General features: G+C 30.6%; 7 protein-coding genes across 7 annotated transcripts in view; 3 read left to right on the plus strand and 4 right to left on the minus strand.

The window, feature by feature from the left end:
- Positions 1 to 2,837, plus strand: part of PmUG01_07045100 (conserved Plasmodium protein, unknown function) — a gene marked incomplete at both ends in the record, with an annotated part of 2,844 nt that extends 7 nt beyond the window's left edge. The window contains one exon of the mRNA XM_029004207.1: positions 1 to 2,837. This exon is cut by the window's left edge and continues 7 nt beyond it. Coding sequence (XP_028860919.1) covers positions 1 to 2,837 — 2,837 coding nt within the window.
- Positions 2,838 to 3,781: 944 nt separating this feature from the next.
- PmUG01_07045200 (conserved Plasmodium protein, unknown function) lies at positions 3,782 to 4,603 on the plus strand (the record flags this gene model as incomplete). The annotated part of the gene is made up of 1 exon (XM_029004208.1): positions 3,782 to 4,603. One exon carries the CDS (start codon positions 3,782 to 3,784, stop codon positions 4,601 to 4,603), a length of 822 nt encoding a protein of 273 aa, XP_028860920.1.
- A 1,154-nt stretch (positions 4,604 to 5,757) lies between these two features.
- On the minus strand, positions 5,758 to 10,065 carry PmUG01_07045300 (gamma-tubulin complex component, putative; the record flags this gene model as incomplete). The annotated part of the gene is made up of 1 exon (XM_029004209.1): positions 5,758 to 10,065. One exon carries the CDS (start codon positions 10,063 to 10,065, stop codon positions 5,758 to 5,760), a length of 4,308 nt encoding a protein of 1,435 aa, XP_028860921.1.
- Positions 10,066 to 12,635: 2,570 nt separating this feature from the next.
- MAS1 (mitochondrial-processing peptidase subunit beta, putative) lies at positions 12,636 to 14,090 on the minus strand (the record flags this gene model as incomplete). Its single annotated transcript, XM_029004210.1, has 1 exon — positions 12,636 to 14,090. The coding sequence occupies one exon, from the start codon at positions 14,088 to 14,090 to the stop codon at positions 12,636 to 12,638; it is 1,455 nt and encodes a 484-aa protein (XP_028860922.1).
- Positions 14,091 to 16,506: 2,416 nt separating this feature from the next.
- PmUG01_07045500 (conserved Plasmodium protein, unknown function) lies at positions 16,507 to 17,526 on the minus strand (the record flags this gene model as incomplete). The annotated part of the gene is made up of 2 exons (XM_029004212.1): positions 16,507 to 16,692; positions 16,861 to 17,526. The coding sequence occupies 2 exons, from the start codon at positions 17,524 to 17,526 to the stop codon at positions 16,507 to 16,509; spliced, it is 852 nt and encodes a 283-aa protein (XP_028860923.1).
- Positions 17,527 to 18,937: 1,411 nt separating this feature from the next.
- Positions 18,938 to 21,010, plus strand: PmUG01_07045600 (delta tubulin, putative; the record flags this gene model as incomplete). The annotated part of the gene is made up of 1 exon (XM_029004213.1): positions 18,938 to 21,010. One exon carries the CDS (start codon positions 18,938 to 18,940, stop codon positions 21,008 to 21,010), a length of 2,073 nt encoding a protein of 690 aa, XP_028860924.1.
- A 284-nt stretch (positions 21,011 to 21,294) lies between these two features.
- PmUG01_07045700 (conserved Plasmodium protein, unknown function) lies at positions 21,295 to 22,810 on the minus strand (the record flags this gene model as incomplete). Its single annotated transcript, XM_029004214.1, has 4 exons — positions 21,295 to 22,044; positions 22,327 to 22,376; positions 22,475 to 22,556; positions 22,778 to 22,810. 4 exons carry the CDS (start codon positions 22,808 to 22,810, stop codon positions 21,295 to 21,297), a joined length of 915 nt encoding a protein of 304 aa, XP_028860925.1.
- Positions 22,811 to 23,258: the final 448 nt, after the last annotated feature.

A 23,258-nucleotide genomic window follows, 5' to 3' on the forward strand; every position in this document is an offset into this window, starting at 1 on the left:
GAATTATTATTTTTTTTCTTCTATTCCTAGTTAGTTGTTGTAAGATATTACTATGTAGAGGAAATGAAAAAGTAAAGAAGTTAGAATGTCAAGGCATTTTTATTTATAACGAAAGAACAGAAGTGAAGAATAAAAGAGAAAAAGAATATTTAATTGGTGACAGAATACCTTATTTTATAATTTATAAAAGTGAAAGTGGTGGGATTTACAACTCAAATGAGCATTTCAATGGGTTATCAATTTTTTTGAAGGAAAAAGTAAAAAATTATGAACAAGGAAAGGAAAAAGTGTTTAACAACTTTTTATATAAAATATATTATTCTTCTGAGGTTTTTTCACCACAGTATTATGAAGTGTACACCAATGGGGACCTGTTTACATCAGTTAGTAGTAGACAAAAGGATAACATGATGAAATTGAAAAAGGAAAGAGAGAATAAATTTATCGAAAGACATATTTTTGTTTTAAAAAAAAATATGAACAGCTTGTATGTAAGCAGTACTTCGTTTGATAAGTTGTACGAGGATTGTTCATTTGTGGACTTAACTGGTATGCACATATTGAAGGGACGTATTAATGGGGCAGGTAGTCCCAATGGTGCATATAGAACAGATGGACAACGAAGGGCAAGTGGAAAAATAAATAAAAACTGTCTTTCGCACAAATATATTTTACTTGAATGGTTGAACGAAAGTAACTTGATAGTAAGTAACATTACATTAAGCAAATTGACAGATAACAGAAAATATTTGTACGAAGGGAAGAAAGACAAGGCGGGAGCAATTTATACAGAGAAAGAGGATGAACAGTACATTTGGGTTTTCATGTACATATCAAAGACAGATTTAATGAAAGCATTTTTTGATTATCACTTGAAATTGTTCTTCCTTCGAATAGTGAAAAGGAAGAATGACAATATTTCAATGCTTTTTAAGTTTTTCCTTGCAAATAACATCATAAGAAATGTATTTGTGAAAAGCTTCACAGAAAAGAGGGAGTACAATACAAATGAAAAGGAAAAAATGAGGGAAAAAAAAAATATATATACATCATCTTCATTTAATACAAAATACGTATTTCATATTTCTTTTAATATGTATACAAGAAATTACAAAAGTGTTGAATGTTTGTCTTTTTTTTTTTCGAAATTTCATTGTTATGATAAACAAAATAAAAATTTTTTTATGAACAGCTTTGTAAATAATACACTATATTCCTATTTAGAGGATACTGAAGAAGAAGTACAATATGAAAACAATACATACACAAATGGAATGGAAAAAAATCTTTTGTTGCTCGCTTATATATATTCCTCTGTTAGTAGCATTAATAAGGAAAATTGTAACAAGTGTGTAAAAAGAAAAATAAATTTTTCTTTTTTCAATTACGATATTGAAAATTTCCCCTTACTTTTTCAAGATCATCTGTACAGTCAGGAAGATTTTATAATTTATAAAGAAATAGAGAATAAAATTATTTCAAAAAAAAGTATATTTAATGTACTTGTTCATAAAGAAATAACAAGTGAAGGTATTAACAAAAATGCGAAAACGAATGTAGTTGTACAGATGGAGAAAAATAGTCCTATCCGAAATATGTCCTTTTTAAATAATTGTAAAATAGTAATGATAGATTTATATTCAAACAATATTATTATAGACAAAGAGAAGGTTAGAAACAAATTGAAGCTAACTTTTTCCGATGTTGAAAATTGTAAAGATAAATCATCTCATATTATTGCAAAGTATGATGGTGGAAATTTAATTAATAACGTTAATCACCTACATATGTTTCATCGTTTATATGTTCGACTGTCCTTACACATGAGCGATATAGCACACCATTATCGTTGTAACAGTGTTAATGAAGAAAAGGCCAGTTTTGATGCACCGTGGAAAAAAGAGTATATCCAATATGGGAGTGGGCAAAATGGTTACATTGCTACTGGTGGTGCTACAGATGAGGAAGAGGAAGACATAAAAGGAAGGAATACACGGAGAAATAGAAGGAAATACACAAATTATCTATGTGGTGAGCACTTTGCTTTTTCTTACGACACATTACTTAGCGGTCGATATGTTACACCCTGCCACGGAGAATACCTAGAACTAGACATGAAGAACGATAGTGAGTATCAATGCACGGACTACGATATAGTGTCCATTTCAAATGCGAAACCTTTTCTAAATTGCATGCATGATAAGGATAATCCGATAGATAAGGAAGAATACAAACATGGTAATTTTACCATATATGCGGATGAACAGACTGTTTACATACGTGATATTGAAAACATTGTAGCTACCCATACTGCGGATTTTTATATATACTTGCAAGAAAATGCCTTTTATTCTCTCATTTATCCGAAGAATGCAGAAATTAAGAAGCAGACAAATAATAATGATCTTGATAGTATGAAAAATACTCCTTTTGAAAAAAAAAAAAGAAAAAAAAAAAAGGAAAAAAAAGAGAAAGAGGAAGACGAACCTCAACCGAATGATGGACATACTAGTGAAACTGATATATCCCTTCTTAAACATTTTATTTATGTAAAAACAATAAATTATTGTGGTAAAAAGCACAAAATAGTGAATTATAACAAAATCCATGCGAATGAAAAATTTAAGTACAACGTTTTGGAGGCGAACGATATACAAAAATTGAATATACCTATATATTACAGTTTGCTTTGCACGCAAAAACATTATTCCGATGTTATTTATGTTTATTCCTTTCCTAGAGGGAACGACAGTTATCAGTTTATTCTGTATTTATCTTCGCTTACATCAGCTTTTTTAATTTTGTTTACTTTTTATCTCTCGTACAAGTTTGCTTGACAAGACCTTCGCGCACTCGCATTTCGCTTGTTGGCGTGTTTTTCAAACCGTGTTGTTAACATTAGTGCATTTGCTAAATTTGCGAAGTTTGCTAAATTTGCTAAGTTTGCTAAATTTGTTAAATTTGTTAAATTTGCTAAGTTTGCTAAATTTGTTAAATTTGTTAAATTTGCTAAGTTTGCTAAATTTGCTAAGTTTGTTAAATTTCCAAACTGTGAGTATGTGGGAAGTGCCTGAGCATACATGTAATAGGTATATATATACATACATATTTACATAACACATGGAATACTTATGAGAACCACGCATGTATGTGCACACATGACATACCGACAAAAAAAACCTTAACCGTTCAGGCGTTTTTGACTTTTTAAAATACATTATATATATTACATTTCGCAGTTGCTGCATTTTTTTAGTAATTTATCTTACATTATTGTGCGGTACTCCTAGCTTATTTTCGTTTTATTTTACTTTCGTTTCGTTGTTACCCTAATTTATGGCATCAACTCTGGAGTTTGCTTTTTTTTTTTTTTTTTTTGTTTTTCTGTTTCATCTCGTCATATGAACATGAAACTTTTTTCATTTTAGCTGGAAAAAAAAAAAAAAAAAAAAAAATTCTAAACAAAGTTATACTGTTTAGAAGGGTTAGCAATTATGCGCAAAGGGGTAAGTGTAGCTATGTAAAATAAGGCACTAGGAAAAAAGAAAAAAAAAATGCGGATAAATGGGAAAAATAATTGCTATTTTTAAGAAACAGAAAAAGAGAAAAAATAAAATTTATATACGTTAACATGTGTACAAAACGTTATGTACATGGTAGCTGACCTTTTGCATAAAACAAGGACGACAAAAAGAATCAATTGCCGCCATAATAAACCCAGGGAAACGAAATAGAAAGTTCTATACGAAAAAGTATACATTAGACGAAAAAAGGCTGCTACATGTTTACGGCACGAAGGGACAAGATGAAACAGATAAATATAAAGAATTACATTGTAAAAAAGATGAACATATTTTGCTGCAATTTCTTAAAGGTAAACAAAGGGTACATGCATGTATTATTTACAAACGAAAAGAAAGCTTACAATAAATTTTTCATTTTTAAAAGTGGCATGGAAAATGAACATAGCAGTAAAAGCAAAATAGTGTTATTTAATATAGAAGAGGAAAGAAACAAAATTATAAGAAAAAAAATTAATAACTCACTTATTGGAGGTGTAATAATATCCTCACTATCTATCTGTTTAATTGAAATAAATATAATTTCAAGTTTATGTGGCTTTGTAATATCTGCTGGATTAATTTTATTTTATATTTTTTATTTTCTCTTTTACAACTCCGTTATATTAAGAGCAGTATTAGACATTGAGAATAAAAGTTTATTGTTATACCCTTATATGATATTAAAAAGAAAGAATTTGAAAAAACAGATTATTTTGTCATTGCATGAAATTAATAAAGTCAACAAAGTTAATAACTACATTCAGTTATATTTGAAAAAGCCCAAAATAAAAATTATACCCAATTTTAATTTGTTCATACCTCTGCATATTCCTAGATATAACACATCAAAAACTAGCAAACCGCAAGAAATTGCTAATTCTAGGGATGTTCTATATCCATACGACTACAATAACTTGAACATCTCTGTGTTCAGCCAACGTAAGCACATGGTCAACGTGCCTACAATTAAGAAAAACGTCGATGGATACCCCCTCAACGTGGCTGAAGAGAACAAGTTAATTTCGCTGCTCAGTGTGTAGCACAGGAAGCCGAATATAAGCGGCAATCCAATAGCAATATAGCAACAATCCAGAGGCATTGACCATGTTAGCGGAATGAACGACACTAATAAAGCCCCTGTAGGCGTACCTGCGAACGTTCGTGCACACTCAACGGTACTCCCTATTTACAAATTAAAATAAACTTTAGCTTGTTTGTTTTGCTTGTAAAAAAAGACTTTGCTGAATTTTACACACATGGATGTTTATGTACCTGTACGTGCGCATTTTTTTTTTTTTTTTTTTTCCCCTTCAAAATAAAGCAGAGTGAGTAAAGCACTGCTTCGTATCTGTCTCGTAATAAAGAAATAATTAACTTAAATTAATTTAATTTAAATAAAAAAATGAAGTTGAATAAAATAAAAAAATGAAGTTAAATAAAACGCAATATATAATTAAATAAAATAAAAATAGCAAATTAAATAAAACGCAATATATAATTAAATAAAATAAAAATAGCAAATTAAATAAAACGCAATATATAATTAAATAAAATAAAAATAGCAAATTAAATAAAACGCAATATATAATAAGGGCAGTATAACACAGCGTTGCGCAGCATAATATACTGCGGTGAATAATTCGCCCGCGAAGTGAAGAAGTGTAAGACTAAAAAAAATGAACATACACACACATACGTTAGAATATGCGATATATTTAAAAAGAAAGGAGTCAATTAGAAAAAGCAATTTTTGCTAAGGAGCAAATATAAAAGCGTGCGTTGGTGTATCGCAAATATTGAAGTACACTTTGTCGATTCTTCATTTTTGCAATTTTGATGTTTTAAAGAGTAGCACGTTAAGACACCACAAATTAGATAGAGTTCACGTTCCCTTTTTTGGGTTTACTCGAAATAGTGTTGATATGGTGCACCTAATAAGTTGCAGCTGATAAAGTGCTGTTGATAAAGTTCTGTTGATAAAGTGCTGTTGATAAAGTTCTGTTGATAAAGTTCTGTTGATAAAGTTCTGTTGATAAAGTTCTGTTGATAAAGTGCTGTTGATAAAGTTCTGTTGATAAAGTTCTGTTGATAAAGTTCTGTTGATAAAGTTCTGTTGATAAAGTTCTGTTGATGTCTACGTTTTCTTCGACGTTCCACGCAGGAGGCGGAGGGAAGCTGCGTCTCCCCCTTTGGTTCACTTGTTCATCATCTTGATCTGCTTTGATATGTTGAGCTTTGTGTTTTTCGTCTCGACAACTTTTGATATGTTGACGTAGTAGAGGTTAAAGTCTAGTCTTGCCGCTAGTAATCGAAGGGAGTGGAGTTTATCCCTTTTCGTATTTTTTGAATAAGCATGAATGTATTTGTTTTCACTTAATAGAAGACATATAAATTTATATATATAATTTCTGTAATACTTGAGTAACATTTTAATATCTTTTATAGTTTTTTCTCCTATAATATTATAATTAATATAATTGTTTATATAATCAACATCATTATCAAAATTAGTTTTGTTTTCTTTTCGTTCTTCTGTTAACTTTTTAATCTCTGTATAATTTTCACACACGGAGGAGATTAAAGCACTGGTTAAGTTTATAAACCTAGTTATGATATCTAGAATTTTGTTCAGGCAAATATGTGTTTCGTTTGGTTCATTTTTCCTGTTTTCTTTTGAGAAGCCGCGATTTCGTTCCCGAGTAGTTACTGCGCTCACTCTAATGTTATTACCATCATTGAGGTTGTTGATTTCACTATCATTGTCATTATGATTGTCTTTTCCACTTCCACTACCACTGTCACTTCCAACTCCATTATATCTACCGTTATGCTCGCGTGGAGATGCATATAAATCACTCAGGCTCCCGTCTGCGTCTAGTGAGCTGTTGAAATAGGCGTGCCTTGATTCATCATCTGACTCGTTAAACGGACAAGAGTTTACAACTAAATCGTTGTAACTTCCTAGGAATAAATCGAACTGTATTTGCGTTATATAATTGTAATGTTCTTGTATAAGTTGATCTAGATCATTACAAGAAAAGAGTCTTTTTTTAAAATCACTCCAGTTCATATCAATAATGTCATAATAAAAATATGATAAAATATTATGTACAAAATGGAACATTTCATTTCTAATTATATTGCAATAAATAAATACAGAGTTATAATAAACTATATTAATAATTTTAAAAAGATGAGTAAAAAGGTACCATATATTAGACAATTCACAAAAAATTTTTTTAATTTTTATTAATAATACATTTATACTTTTATATATAGATTTGATTTTTTTTGTAAATATTATATCAAGTGGTTTTTCAACTAAAAAGTCAAATACTAATACGTCCCATCCTATATCTCCTCTTCTAATATTAAATTTTTCAAGTGTTAACTTCTTTATTATATTCTGATTGGAGGTAAATAGAGAAGAAGATTTTATACATAGATCTAGTTTACTGTTAAGGTAATGTCTTTTCAATTCTTCTGCATTCATATATAAATCTGTTTTCATATTATCAAATATGGTTTCGAATAAATCTCCATCTACTAATAAAAGAAAATAGCGAAATGCTCTTAAGTGTTCATACAGTTCGTACTTTTTTATTAACAAGGTTATTAGTTTTTTATTTTTCCTTTCCGAAATTTTCTTAATGTAATAATCGATACTGTCAATGTATATGTTTACGTCATTTATGCAAAATACATCATCTAGTAAAGGTTCATCCTCCGGGTTTTCATCATCTTCACTGCTACTATATGGCGATTTAATACTGTAGTGCACACTTCCTTTGAGGCCCCTATTGCTTCTCTTCCGTGATATATCATGTTTGTTCGTATACTTGACCTTATTACAAATATTTCCCATTGTAGTGTATGTACTACCGCCCCTAAGATCAGCACCTCCAGCACCACCACTGGGGCATTTTAGCAAAACAATATTTTTCTCCTTTGCTAGAGGAAATACATTACATATAGCGTTCGCCGCTAATGCAGTGTGAAACTTAAAAGCGTCGTCATTGCTTGAGGAGTATAAACCACTACTCATGTTTGATGCACCTACTACATTGTTGTTATTCCCAAATAGGTTAAGCAGGTATACACTCTTTCCAGTGAGTAGTATCTTCTTAGCAGTATTGACACTTAGAAAAAGTGGAACATTGTTAAAATTTAAGAAAAATTTATATGTCCATATCTGTTCAGATGTAACTGTCTTATTTGTTGATATAAAGGTTTCATTATATTTATCTTTTAGTATACCATATTCAGTCCACTGTTTTAAAATTTCATTTATTGGTTTTATACATTTCTGTAAAATTTTTTTATAAATTTTTTGTTCTTCATAATCATACGCCTGTGATTTTGAATATAAAAAAGAGAGAAATCTACATCCAGTATTTCTTAACGATTCATCTACTACGTTTACTAAAACTCTCAGAATTTTGTATGACTCCTGTAATAACAAATACAGCTTGTTTATTCCAATATACACTGTATTTTTATGTATGTGTTCGTTAAGATCACTCTCTATGTATGATAATAATTTATAGTATTCATTCATGTATTCCCTTATAATTTGATGCAACGCATCAACTACTAGGCTCCCTTTCCTCCGCGGGCGAGCGATGCAGTTGCACTTACCGTTGTCGCAGTTGTCGTATTTGCCGCATTTCTCGCATTTGTTGCAGTTACTGCTACCGCTGTTTATGTTCATCCCCTCCATGTGCTTCTTACCACCACTGATGGGGTAATGGGATCTACTATCATCCGGATGGTTATTGTACGTGTTGGACACCCCGTAACTTGCCTTATCCCCGCTATGCCCACTATTATAAATGTTATCCATGTAATTCTTTCCATTGTGCATATTAATCATGTCGTTGTTATTACAATACACATCGTCCAGATTAATGTTATCATCACTACTATAAGCAGCATGATCATCTTCATAGCATAAGCTACTCGCCTTGCCACTATCGTTACTCCCAGAATGGTTTACATACATCTTTAACTTCTTAAATAGAATGCCTACATAGCTAATGTTATTTATAATATGATGCATACCTATGCTAATCTTTCTATTGTGTACAAAAAAAGAATTTTCAGTTTTATTATATTTAATGTATTCTCCATTTAATCCTTGAAGAGGGTATATAAGATCTTTTAATAGGAAACTCTCTTCTATATCCAAGTAGTGGAATTTGTTGTTCAGAATTATCGTTGCATATAAACTTTTGTTTATTAAATTGTTTCTGTGTAGAATGGAGTTATCATTTCTTCCCCTTCCACTTTGTCTCTCTGTTAGTCTCTCTGTTAGTCTCTCTGTTTTTCTGTCTTTATCCCTACCCCTAACGGTTAGCATTTTGTTGGTGCTTCCAACACCTCCATTATTGCTAATGCCGCTCCTTTGCGTTCTATCATTGGGTAGTTCTAGTTTATTCCCCTCCTCAGTCTTGTTAATTATAGTTAATTTTTTATACCCCTCATGGTTGGACATATTACTGTTTTGATTTGTGGTTAAGTTTCCATGCCCTACATCCCTTTTGGGGTTAACTGACGTTTCATCTTGCACATGTATATTATTGCTAATGTAGTTTACGTTATCATGTTCGCTTCTTTTGTTTTTATTTTGCTCATCTGTGTTTATACCATCACTCAACGGGTTAAGCGGCTGTACTGGATTATGCAGCTGCTGTGGATAGTGTGGTTGTTGTGGATTATGCAGATGAGGTGCATCCACTTTAACATTTCTGCTGATAGTCATAATGGTATTCCTGTTTTCATCATCATATTGCTTCAACTTGAGGAGTATATGCAATATGTACTTGTAATTGATATTGCTCTCCTCGAGCTTCTTTAACATAAGTCTTATTTTATTCAGTGTGATATTGCTCTTTTTTAAACATGCATATTCAATTTCTTGCTTTATATTTTCATTTTCATTATACTGTAATACGTTAAAATTGATGAGAGACGAAAGTATTTTATTAAGTTTGTATATTAAATGTTTTACAAGCAATTTGTGCAGTTCTTCGTTTGGAGTGGTACCCGAAGTGGAGCAGGAAATGCCAGAGGTACCACCGCCATCACCTGGAGCACCACCACCAAGTGCAGCTCCATCTATGTATGCTACCTTTTTAGCTATAAAGAATAGGTACTTGGCAAAGTGCGTAATGCTTTTAAAATTTTCCTCTTTCTTTTTGTTCTGATCGTGCATATTGTTATTTCCATCATTCGACAATCTGTGCTTCTCCTTGTCCATTCTGTATATCTCCCTTTCTTGTCGTTTTTTACCATACTCGATGCTTTGGTTGTATTCCCCATCTTTACTGTAATGTATTGCCTCTTCTCCTTTCACGTTAATATTATTAGCATAATTTTCTTTATATACATATGTATTTACCCCCTCTATGGTATTATTTGCCCCTTTATTTGCATTATTACCGTTGGCTATATTTCTATTTATGCCCACCTCATTCAGCATATTTGTGGGGGAAAAGCTCATTTGCGGTCAGGAACAATTTAACGAAATGGGCAAGAAATGGAAGAAAAACGGAGGAAGGGGACGGAAGGGGAAAAAGATGTATGATAATGGAAGAAATGGGAATAAAATGGAGGAAAAGGGATGGGAAAAAAAAAAAAGAAGAAGAAAAAATAAGAAAAAATATGAAAAAATATGAAAAAATATGAAAAAATATGAAAAAATAAGAAAAAATATGAAAAAATAAGAAAAAAATAAGAAAAAATAAGAAAAAATAAGAAAATATAAGAAAAAATAAGAAAATGTATGAAAAAATAAGAAAAAATATTAAAAAATAAGAAAAAATAATATAATAAAATATAGCGAACACTCCATTTCTAAGACATTTTAAAAATATGCTTTCCTCTTTTAAAATTAAAATTTCCCCATTTTTTCATAAAGTTTGCTAATCGCATTTTCCTCTGTGTGCTATTCTTTTTCGTGAAGCAATTTTATCTCACCAAGTGGTTATGGGGATGCACAAAAAACGAAACAGACATATGCTATACCAGCATGTACGTAGTGGTTTGCTTAAATTTTTTTCCTTTTTAAAATGGGGAAATATTTTATTCTTTTACACATTGAAAAGGTATTCCAGATCAGAGGATTACTGCCTTTACTTTTGCTTTTGCTTTTGCTTTTTCTTTTTCTTTTTCTTTTTTTTTTTTTTTTCCCTTTTCCTTTTTTTCCTTCCCTCTTTTCTTTATTTTTCCTTGCAGAAGAATGATTACTCGTGGCGCAGGCCAATGTCGAGTTCCCGTCGTTCTCTGCACATACATATATGTGTAATGTAAACGTGTAAACGTGTAAATGTGTAAACGTGTAAATGTGTATGTGCGACAAGTCCGCAATTTGGAAGAACAAATAAAGTCACTTGACGTAGTTTGTGTAAATTTATTTTACATGTAAGACTTAGAGGATGTTAAAAAAAAAAAAAAAAAAAATATAGCCCTTTCCTTTTATTCTTTTTTAAACACAAGGGAAAAAGCATATTTCATTATGACTACCGGCTGGGGGTATTTTACCTAAGCTTGTGCGTATGCTTGAAACGTACTTACGCGTAATACGTATGTGAATACATACGTATAAACGCGTGTATATATATATATATATATATATGCAAGCATGTATACACTTTTTTGCCTTTTTTCATGAAATTCCTTCTTACGATATCCCTTTTTGAATTCCATTACAGTCCTTTTTTTTTTCTTTTTTTTTTTTTTTGTATTCCTTTTTGCGATAATGTATAAAAACATTTATGTATATATGTATTCACGTATTTACTAATTAACCCATATTTTTTTTTTTTTTTTTTTTTTTTGAAGTGCACACCACTTGTCCTTTTCTCTTTTTACCTTTCCCATATTTACCGCAGTGGGGAAAGCAAAAATGGAGTTTACATTTGTAAGTTGATTCCAGTATGCGAGTGGAAATGTCAAACAGTGGAGTTGAATAAGTACAGTGAAATATTTTTATTTTATTATTTCATCGTTCCATTATTCCATTGTTCCATTATTCCATTATTTTATTGTTGCATTATTTTATTATTCCATTGTTTTATTATTCCATTGTATTATTGTTGCATTATTTTATTATTCCATTGTTTTATTATTCCATTGTTTTATTATTCCATTGTTTTATTATTTTATTTTTTTTTTTTGAGCTATTAAGCAGTAATAGCGGCATTATTGTATGTGAAAAAAAAAAAAAAGGAAAATAATAAAGATTGGCAAGGTGCAAATGGTTAATTAATTACTTATGTCGTATTTAGGTATGCTCCTTTATATACGTCTTGTTCGTCCAATCTTTTCCAGAAAATATGCAATGTGTAAACGGGTATACATGTATATATATATATATATATATATATATATATATATATATATATATGTATATGTACATATATGCAGGGAGCAAACTTTTGTAAGCCTGCTAGAGCTCGTCCAAATAGCTCTTATCGCGATTTATAACTGTTATAAAGCATTATATTTTTAATTAGAAAAATGTAAATTGTTTGAATATGAGGTTCCCTTTTTGATTGTCCTTTCGATGGTGAAGACTTTGCTCTACGGGTGAGGGCATTTCATCAGTGCTCGTGAAGAAGCGTGCTCACTCTTATTTTTCAAGCTCTATCCCACATACATGAGGAAATGTACAAACATATGCAAATATGTAGATAAATACGAAAATGTACATCCATATGCAAATACACACATAAATATACCACGACATACGTTTTTGCACTGACCATATGGAGCTGTTGATGGGTGTATGTAAACAATATTAACATTGAAAGGAAAAAAAGGAAGAAATATACGAGCACGTGCGCAGGGAAATAAAAAAAAAAAAAAAAAAAAAAAAAAAAATGATACATTTAATTGGCAATTTTAAAAGATGCCCGTTGCACACTAAGGGAACTTCCTTTCGGGCATTTTGTATGTATTACGTTCTTCGCTTTTTTCCACTTCTTATCCTTTCTTACTTTCTAAGAAGATGTGCACACAATGATAAACACCTTCCCCCTGCCCCTCCCCCCAACCAATAGCAGTACCACACTAATATCTCAACCAGTAGGTTTTTTGGCGTAGATCAATGTACTGAGGCATACCATGCAATGCACCTATGGCAGCAACAGCTATATCGCGGTCATGGAGGTATTTCCAAGCAACTCTCTTTACTTCATCTGTGTCTATTTCATTTAATCTTAAAATAAATTCTGCTAATGGAATTTTTCTTCCGTAAACTAATATCTGTCTTGACACTTCTTCAGCTAAGGTAGATGATGATTCAAATATACTAATAAGCTGCGTTTTTAATTGAATTTTGGCTAGCTCTACTTCCTCATCTGTAATACTATAACTTAAGGAAGTAATACCAAACATTAATTCACCAAGGGCATGCTCAACAGCTAGCTCATCGCATTGTACATAAAAGCCAAATAGACCTGTGTTATTATAACATGTATTGAAAGAAGTAAAATAGTCAGCACATCCTATTGTCATCTTATTACATATATTATTAACAGTTCTGTTAGCAGATAATTTACCTGGTACTATACCCTCTTCATTTTTTTTGTAACTACCAATTATACATTGCATTAACATGAAGGTGATAGAGTCAGGTGATTTCCATTCTACTCCTTCAAATGCAACTGCTACATGTGCACTTGGCCCTGAGTCATCATCTCTAACAATGATTTCGGAACCGCAAAAGAATGGTTTTTCATCTATATTATTTTTTGTCAATATAGCTTTTTCCTGCGGTTTGAAGTGACCAAAATTCTGTTCAGCTAACTTAACAATCTGTTCATGTTCTACATTTCCAACTGCGCATAAAACCATTCTATCGGATGTATAATTTTTCTGTATGTAATTTAAAATTTCTTGCCTGTTCATATTTTTTATATTTTCCACAGGTCCTAAAATAGTATATCCTAATGGATGATCTCTAAAAGCAGTCATGTGTAATTTATCAAAAATTACTTCATCCTTTGACTTCTCTACTTCTTCCATCTCTCTTAGTATTACATGCTTTTCCATTTCTATTAAATTTTCATCAAATACACTATTCGTTAGTATATCCCCTAACAGTTCAATACACCATTTTATATCTTCTTTAAAGCATTTGCAATAGTAACCCGTCTGTTCTCTAGCTGTATATGCATTTAAATGTGCTCCCATGTTTTCTATCTCTTTTTCTAACTGTATTCTGCTTCTTTTACGTGTTCCCTTGAATATCATATGCTCTAAAAAATGTGCAACACCGTTGTTATACTTGTTTTCATATTTACTCCCACTACTTATCCATATACCTACTGTAGGTATTTCACAGCTATTTTTTACTGTAGCAATTTTTAGCTTATTCGGTAATTCACTAACTTTTGTAATTGTCTGATTGGCTATTTCTTGCGCTAGGTTTTGTGTTGTTTTGTTCCTTCGAGCAAAAGAGAAAATGCTCCCCCCGTGGGTCCAAACAATGGTACTTTGCACTCTTTTCCGGAGAAGGAGCATCTTATATGGAGCGTACTGAGGTAGGGGGATAAAATGTGTTTGCGCAGTGTGTAGTATGTACTATGTATAGTGTGTATTTGTGCAAAGTGCACTATCGAAGTATGTAATGTACACTATATGGCGTGTTGTTCGCACTGATGTTACCCCAAGCGACTATCTCAGATAAAGATAGTTGAAAACACGATGCACCAGAACGAATACGCTTCTACATCATATCATTCAAGCATTAACGTAGTAACATAGCACGAAGAAGAGCCGAGTGGAAGAGATACTATTTCGCTCAAAAATGGGAGGCACAATGAGATATAAAAAATTATTTCTTTATACATAAATAGTAGTATGCATATACATATATACATACATGAGCCTATATGTATGCACTCCCCCACACAAACATAAAATGCTTTATTTCTTATTCTGGTAGGCCCCTTTCGAAAATAAATAAAAAAAAAAAAAAAAAAAAAAAAAAAAAAAAAAAAGGGAATACGAATATAAAAAAGCGTTTAAAAGTGGGCCCATTAAAGCTGGTGTACACTGCGCGGCAAATGCATAAGTACGTAAATAAGTACATACATATATATGTATATAAATACATACATACAGGCAGGTACATATATTCAACTACTCACTCTTAGATGTTCAAACAAATTCAAGCATACGCGCAGGAACTCGTTTCCAGTGACGCATATGCTTTTGCGTATGCCCGAATGAGCTTACCAATTTTTTTTTATTTTAATTTGAATTGGCTGATAATGTTTTTTTAAAAAGAATTACGTTAAAAAGGGGAAGCACAGACTTATGACTGTACATCAAAAAAAAAAAAAAAAAAAAAAAAAAATAAGAATAAATAAAATAAGAATAAATAAAATAAGAATAAATAAAATAAGAATAAATAAAATAAGAATAAATAAAATAAGAATAAATAAAATACTCAAAATAAGGAAAACACGCAAAATAAGGAAAATGCATAAAAAAAAAATGAGAGAATAGATGAAAAAATAAAATAAAATAAAACAGGACGTAAATCTGATTATTGTACGTGCATAACCATTTTGAAAACAAGTATGTACAAATGATAAGGAACAAACTGTTCGTTCACAAAATTAAAAGAAAGCAGGGGCAATGATACTACTATACATATAGTATTTATTTGTGCAGGCTAGAGTGAAAAAAAAAGAGAAAAAAAAAAAAAAAAAAAAAAAAAATTATATTTTAAATACTAAAACAGTGTGAGGCATATTACTTTTAATGAAATATTATCGGAAAAACTGAAAATTCGTTTTTTATCCTTTTTTTTTTTTTTATAATTATTTCGAAAAGGGACTTTGCCACGGGTACAGCTTGACAGATCACCATTTCCTATGCTACATGTACTGTCGTTCAAATATGTACACAAAAATTGCATACATTACATGTACATGTATGAACGTATATATATATTTATTTATTTATTTTAATAAAGTGGCTTCTTTATTTGTAATTATCCCTTTCCCAGAGGTACTTTAACAAAGGAGGGTCGTTCAACGTAAAGATGATACTTCCCCTTACGCAAAGGGATAGCAATGGATAGGTTCGTGCGTTCATATATTTTATATATGAACAAGGAAGAACGAACTCTACAGATGTGTAAAAGTGTTTTTGGAATGTACACGGATGTTAGTACCCATATGTAGTGAAATTTTGTATAAAAAAGGAAAAACTTTCATTCTGCATGGGTACTTGTTTATTTAGGGGAAAAAATACCATTTGCGTTTATTCCTCCTAATTGCCCCTTTGTACGTGTACAAGTGTATGTATATGTAGGTGTACATGTACACACATACATATACCCATTAATTTTTTTTTTTTTTTTTTTTTTGTTTATCTGTCATTTCACGTACATGCTAATGTGGAAACAAAACGTGGCAGCTAAATTTACCGAAACATCTTAATGTTACTCGCTCTTTTTATTAAAACCATAAAAATGGAAAATTTTCAAACTGGATATCCAGTCTTTATATAACGTCATGTACCATGTTGTTAATGCGTTCACCTGACCGAGAAAATGAGGATTGTTCATACTTAATTAAATATAAGAAGGAAACAAAAAGAAAGAAAAGAAAAAAAAAAAAAAATGGTCTTGACTGTTGTTTCATTAAAATTAAAATTTTCACGCTGATGAGCAGTTCAACAGAAGAATACATACATAAAGAAGCGCTCGTATGTATACACAGACATACACAAACATACATAGACATACATAGACATACACAGGCACACACAGGCATACACAAACATACATAGACATACACAAACATACATAGACATACACAAACATACATAGACATACACAGGCACACACAGGCATACACTTATGTACTGACAAAATGGGCTAGACTGGTTAAGTATAGGGGCACCTTTTTTTGGAGCCAAACACCTAAATATCTATCGACTTAATTTTTAATAAAGGCAAATGTAACACAATCTTATTATGGGTGAGAAATGCATTTTCTACGTACAATAGTTGTACATTGTTTTCTTTTTTGGAGTTTATCAGTTTTCCCCTTATGTTCCATTTGTTCTCTTTCGATTCCTTCAGTTCATTTAACGTGTCAGTTATTGCCTGATCCCGAAAAAAAAAAAAAAAAATAAAGGGGGGGGGGAAAAAAACATACATAGAAACATGCATACGTACGTATGCGCAGAAATATGTATAATGTGTGCATATGCAGATAAGTATACAAAGGTTAACGTAGGAACACACCTACAGAAATGGCGTAAAAATATTAACAATGTCTTTGCATATCCGTATGAACGATGAGAAAAAGCACAAAGAGGGATAGTTGTCATGTATTCTTTCTTCTTTTTTTTCTTCTTTTTTTTCTTCTTTTTTTTCTTCTTTTTTTTCTTCTTTTTTTTTTTTTTTTTTTTTTTTTTTTTTTTCTTCTTTTTTTTCATCTTTTTTTTCATCTTTTTTTTCTTCTTCTTTTTCTTCTTTTTTTTCTTCTTCTTTTTCTTCTTTTTTTTCTTCTTTTTTTTCTTCTTCTTTTTCTTCTTTTATTGTTTTTTTCCATTTTGTATGACTTACTAATTGAAATGAAAAAAGAATTTTATTATATAAGCTCCTGCTTATAACTCTTTTCTGTAAATACATATTAAGAAGGTAAATAAGGGACTCCCCTATAACAAAATGGAAATGAATATCATCAATGATTGGTATTTTTATATGATAGCACTGTCCATTATATCTGTTAATATTTATACACAAATAATGCTTATCATTGTTTTTGTTCTCTTCATTTGGTTTGCTCAACCCTTTGAGTGAATCTTCATCATTATTTTTATTCCTTCTACATCTGTTGAACTTTTTACATTCGTCTGAGTGTTTTATTAATGGTGATGGTAAGCTATCTTCATTGATGTTTTCAAAATTTTGAAAAAAAAGTTTGTCATCCATCCATGAAGGGGCGATAGTAAAGGTTAGCAGCAGGGGGGGAGGAAGTACATAGAAGTGTATATACGTAAGGATGCTCTTTAGTACGGATGCCTTTTAGTATGTGTGCGCTTATGTATGAGCTTACGCACGTATGCACATGTACGTATGTAACATTAAGTATAAGCGGGCTGATTCGTACTGTATAAATGGTTAGCCGAACTTCTGGGCACTTGACTTGCATTATGCTCTTAAGTAACGCAGATTGTATGGAATGTTATCCCACTTATTTGCTGCCCCTTATGCTATATTTGATGTATTATATTATTTTATTTCGTTATACATTATTTCATTTCATTATACATTATTTTATTTTATTATTTTTTATTTCATTTCATTATATATCATTTTATTTCATTATACATTATTTTATTTTATTATTTTTTATTTCATTTCATTATATATCATTTTATTTCATTATTTTTTATATCATTTTTTGAGGTATTTTCTTCACTTTCCCGAGAAGCTTTGTACTCATCAGAGTCAAGTTAAAAACATCATAATATAGAATGATGTGTATGAATTGTGTATGTATGCACATGTATGTGTTCTGCTTGATCACCTATGACAAAAATGTAGAAGTACGCTAAATAGATAAGAGGAAAACACTTCTCTTTTTCGACTCTTATATGTCAAGAAGAAAAAAAAAAAAAAAAAAAATAGAAAAAGCACTATCTGTAAAAAATATATTTTTTATTTTTGTTTTGTTATGCTTTATTATGTTTTATCATATTTTATCAAGTTTCGTTATGATTTACCATATTTTTTTATGTTTTATGTTTTATTTTTTTTTAAATCAGGTTAAGGAAAAAGGTATTTTTGGCTAGTCAGTAGTACATAGGGAATAGAGAAAAAAAAAAAAAAAAAAAAAAAAAAAATTTTCTACACATTGAGCAAAAAAAAAAAAAAAAAAAACCCCTCTACACATAAAGCGCTATAAAGACAAGGTAATAGAATGCAAACAAAATTAACTTATGACAAAACAGAAGTTTATAATTTTTTTTTTTTTTTTTTTGATTAGTTAAATTAAATTATTCATTTAATTTGTCAAAGTGTGCATCGTTGGACGCATTTATGTTTTTGTTTAATGAGTACAGGTTTGCGTGAGCAACACAGGTATTGTGTATTCGGCACTCTGTATGTGTGTGAACGGGCAAGTGAATGGGGGTATAAATATGCACTAGATAAAATATGCCCCCATTGCACACATGCGCACGTGAAAATTTGTATGTACGTATATGTGTATGTGCACATGCCTCACGTGAATACACTGCACGTACATATGCTTCTACAGTAAGACCATACGTTGTACGCTTTCTTTTTTTTTTTTTTTTTTTTTTGGGAACTCTCTATAAAAGTATAACTCACTTCCATCATGACGGTGCTGACCATTCAAGTAGGACAATGCGGGAATCAACTCGGCTTTGCATTTTTCGACATAATGTACAAACATATATGTGCATCAAAAAATGAAAATTTTAGAAATATGTTAGTTAATATGTATTTCGATGAGGAATGCCATTACGAAAACAACCTCTTTCCAGTCATTGAATATGATGCATATAATTATAACAAAGGAAGAAAATGCTACATACATGAAAATAATAACATACCTTGTTTAAATAATTATATTGCAAGGTGCATTTTAATTGATATGGAACCTAAAGTGATTGAAAAGTGCTTGTATTCAAATTTATCAGACAAAAATTGCAACGATTGTAGTTATACAAGCAAAAAAAGTAAAAAAACGAAGGAAAATTATGATCATGGTCAGACGGAAAGGACAACAGGAGGGGAGACGGGTCAGAAATATGTTTGCGGTCTTGAAGAATATTATGAACCTGTAAATAATTTTGTAAAAATATTTAATAAGGACCATAAGGGATGTACCGGGGGGGAGAAGTCTTATAATGGATCTGAAGTGAAGCAGTACAGCCACTCCTATGGGCAGTATAGTGAACCCGATGGGTCGAATAATTTCCCAGATGAGCAGTTTAATTTATCTGAAGTGCAGCATAATTTTCCGGATGGGCTATACAATGGGGGAGAAAAAAAAGGTAGAAAAATCAAAAGTGAATATTATATCAACGAATGGAAATATAACAACACCAATTTTGTGTATGGCTTGAACGGGTCAGGAAATAATTGGTCATACGGTTTTAATGTTCATGCAAAAAATATTTGTGAACATTTTATTAATTTAGTAAATAAAGAGTTCGAAAAAAATGATATGAAAGAAAGTATAGATAATATATTATTGTTTCATAGTTTAGCAGGCGGTAGTGGAAGTGGTATCAGTTCGTATATATCGTACATGTTAAAAGATGAATTTCCCAAAATCAATTTATTTAATATATGCGTCCTTCCTTATATGTTTGGGGAAATTAGTGTACAGAGTTTGAATTCTATATTATGTTTGTCCTCCCTTTATGATGTGTCCGATTGTTTGATCCTTTTTGAAAATGATAAATTTGAATTAATGTGTAAAAGAATTAATAATGAAAATATAAATACAGATGAGATTAATAAATACATTAGCTTATTTTTAGCTTATACCATTGGGTTACCCATAGATTTTACTAATTTAAAAAATAGCAATACGTATAAATATTCGAATATTATGAATTGCATATTGGCAGATCTGTGTTGTCATCCTAACTATAAATTATTATCAACACGTTATCTACCACAAGTTTTTAAAGAAAATATGAAATTTGAACAAAATTCTTTTAACATGTTATTAAAGCGAATGCATAAAATGGTAATAAAGGGTAGTATACTAGACTCTGATGTGACGAATACCAAAGGTATGATACCAATGACTGAGTCGTCTAACTTGGATGACTACTTTGCTCGCTTGCCCTCCAGGAGTTTACATAAGAGCGATATTTTTTCCAGAAATATACACATACCTATATATTTAAACGAGGCTCTTAGCAAGTCTTACGTGAATAGAGAGTATAACGCAATATTTTTAAAAAAAAATGCAAAAAGTTATTCGTCCAAAGGTCAAACCAGTCATCGCACACATCAGGCTCAACACATGCATCATTTAAAAAATATCACAGAGCCCCTATCCGGAAACAATTACACTCATAATAATATCATTTTTAACTGCAAAATGATAATGCGGGGAGAAATTAACGAAAATATTAATCTGGACTTATTTAAAAACCACGTTTTATATAATAACAAATCATTACATCCGATGGAGGTATATATTGATGAAAGCAAACACTTTTCCCATAACAGTTTATCTATGATATCGAATTGCTTAAGTCCAATACCAACTTTAAAAAAAATTTTGCAAAAAGCCAAAATGTTATATGCAACAAATGCGTATATTTATCAGTACAACAATTACGGTGTAACACATGACCATGTTCATAATTCTTTGATGTCCGTGGAGCAGATTGTTAACTCGTACGAAAATTTATCCTGTGAGTAGAAGCTTCATGAGGGGGGGGGAGAATCCATACATCCACATCCAGATCGCATGAATGTACGTATTGAAGTGAATGCACATGTATGTATATATGAATGTACTGAAGCAAGTATATATATATGCATGTACAATGGAGGAGCAGTCTCGATGTATTTCTGTTTTTTAAAATTACTTTTCACATTTTCCATATTTTTCACATCTTTACAATGTACACACATATATTATCACGTATGCGTGAGAAGAGAGCCATTTTAACCCTAACTACACTTTTATACTATATCAACCACTTAAATTTCCTGGTTTTGCTTAAAAAAGTTAATGAAATTTTGGAATTGCGTTAAATCTTCGTTTTGTTCTAAGTTCTCTGTTTCTTCGTTTTTTAATTTACTGTTGTTGGCACCTCCGTTACTGTACATGTAAATGTCACTATTTCCACGATTGTAACTATTATGAACATGGTCATAATTTTGAGTAAAATTGTTCCTGTTGTTTGTATTACGGTCATTGGGAGGATTTTTATTTAAATTAATTCTGTATCCGTCTTCATTCTTAAACGGGTGCTTATTAAAATAACTCTCTTCTACCACACTGGACAATTTGTCTTTATTGTTAAAATTATTCATCATACTATTTTTGCTATTTAAAAATTTTTTTTTCATGTTTTTTGCGTATTTCATATTATTAGCATTATGCATATTTTGCATATTTGGCGCATTTCTGTATTTGACATTTTTCGAATATAGTAAGTCCTCCTCAAAACGGGGTTGAGTGAAAATACTGGTTTTTAAATTATCATCATAAATATTATCGGCATTTTCAATTTGGTAATTTTGTTGTTGCTCTATTCTCCTATCAATATGTTTTTGTACCCAATCTTTGAAGCTATTTTCATCCAAATTATAATTGAACCACATACTTTTGTCTGCGTGGTGAGCCCACGGCTTTTCATGAGTGTAGTCATATTTCATGAAAACCTTATTTTCTTTTGTAGCTATTTGTACTTGTGTTTCCAAATTGACATCCTGCTGTTCCTCATTCTGCAAAGGTGGGAAAAAGGGGAGGTGTTAACTGCGCTAGTTCGTTATTCTGTTAGGGCATTTTTGCTTCATCACTTTGATGTTCTACTGATCTGCAGCTCAACTGCTTTATTGTTTTATTTTATCATTTTACCGTATTATCAATTTATCATTTTGTTATTTTTTTTTTCATTTTTATTTTCACTTAATTTTTTATTTTAATTTTTATTTTCACTTAATTTTTTATTTTTATTTTTATTTTTATTTTCATTTTCATTTTTCTTTTTTTTTTCCTTTTTTAACCTCCGCTTCCTTCCTCGCGTACGCATTGCCGTTCAGATTATTTTTGTTCCCTACATTAATATAGAAAAAAAAAAAAAAAAAAAAAAAATATATTATTTCAAAATTTAGATCTTTTTTGGTGAATTTTCATATTTGCCTTTTCCTTTACCTTCGTTTTCGTCTTTGCTTAATTCGGTTTCCCTGTAGAAATCATCAAAATTGGCTTCGGTTGAATTTCCAAACACAATTACCTGAACACGCAAGAAAAAAGTTCACCCATGTGTGTAATCGCAAACATGCATTTATGCTCGTATGCACATATTTATTCATGTATGTAAATATAAATATATATATATTTATATATATATATATATATATATATATATATATATGCACATATATGTATATAAATATGAGTGTACGTGTGTTCCCACGTAGCAAGGAATAAATGCAACCGCGTAGAAAAACAGACTTGTATGTTATCTTCTTCATCGCTGTCCTCCATGGATTTTATTCTTCCAAGTCATAAATAATGGCACTTGTGTAACTGTAGGGCTTATATTTATTACTTTTATATGCATAAGTGCAGAAAGAATGTGTGATGAGCTTGAATTTCTTTTTCTTTTTTTATCTGAAAAAGCATTATAACATACAAGAATTATTACATAGCGTTATGTTAATACATCATGCTGACTTAAATGTGGACCCTATGCAATACATACTTTTCAGAATTTTACAATATATTGAAATGATAAAAAGTAAAATTTAACTGCTATTTGAACTGAAGAAACTTCTTCTTTTTTTTACTATTCAGAAGGTATTGCAGTTTGGTCTGTATTCCTTTGTTAAAAATATATAGTAAATAATTTTTCGTATGAACAAGTCATAAAAAAAAAAAAAAAAAAAAAAAAAAAAAAGAAATTGGCTAATACATGGGGAGAAAGGAATAAATT

The sequence above is a fragment of the Plasmodium malariae genome (genome assembly GCF_900090045.1).
Source record: "Plasmodium malariae genome assembly, chromosome: 7".
NCBI lineage: Eukaryota > Apicomplexa > Aconoidasida > Haemosporida > Plasmodiidae > Plasmodium > Plasmodium malariae.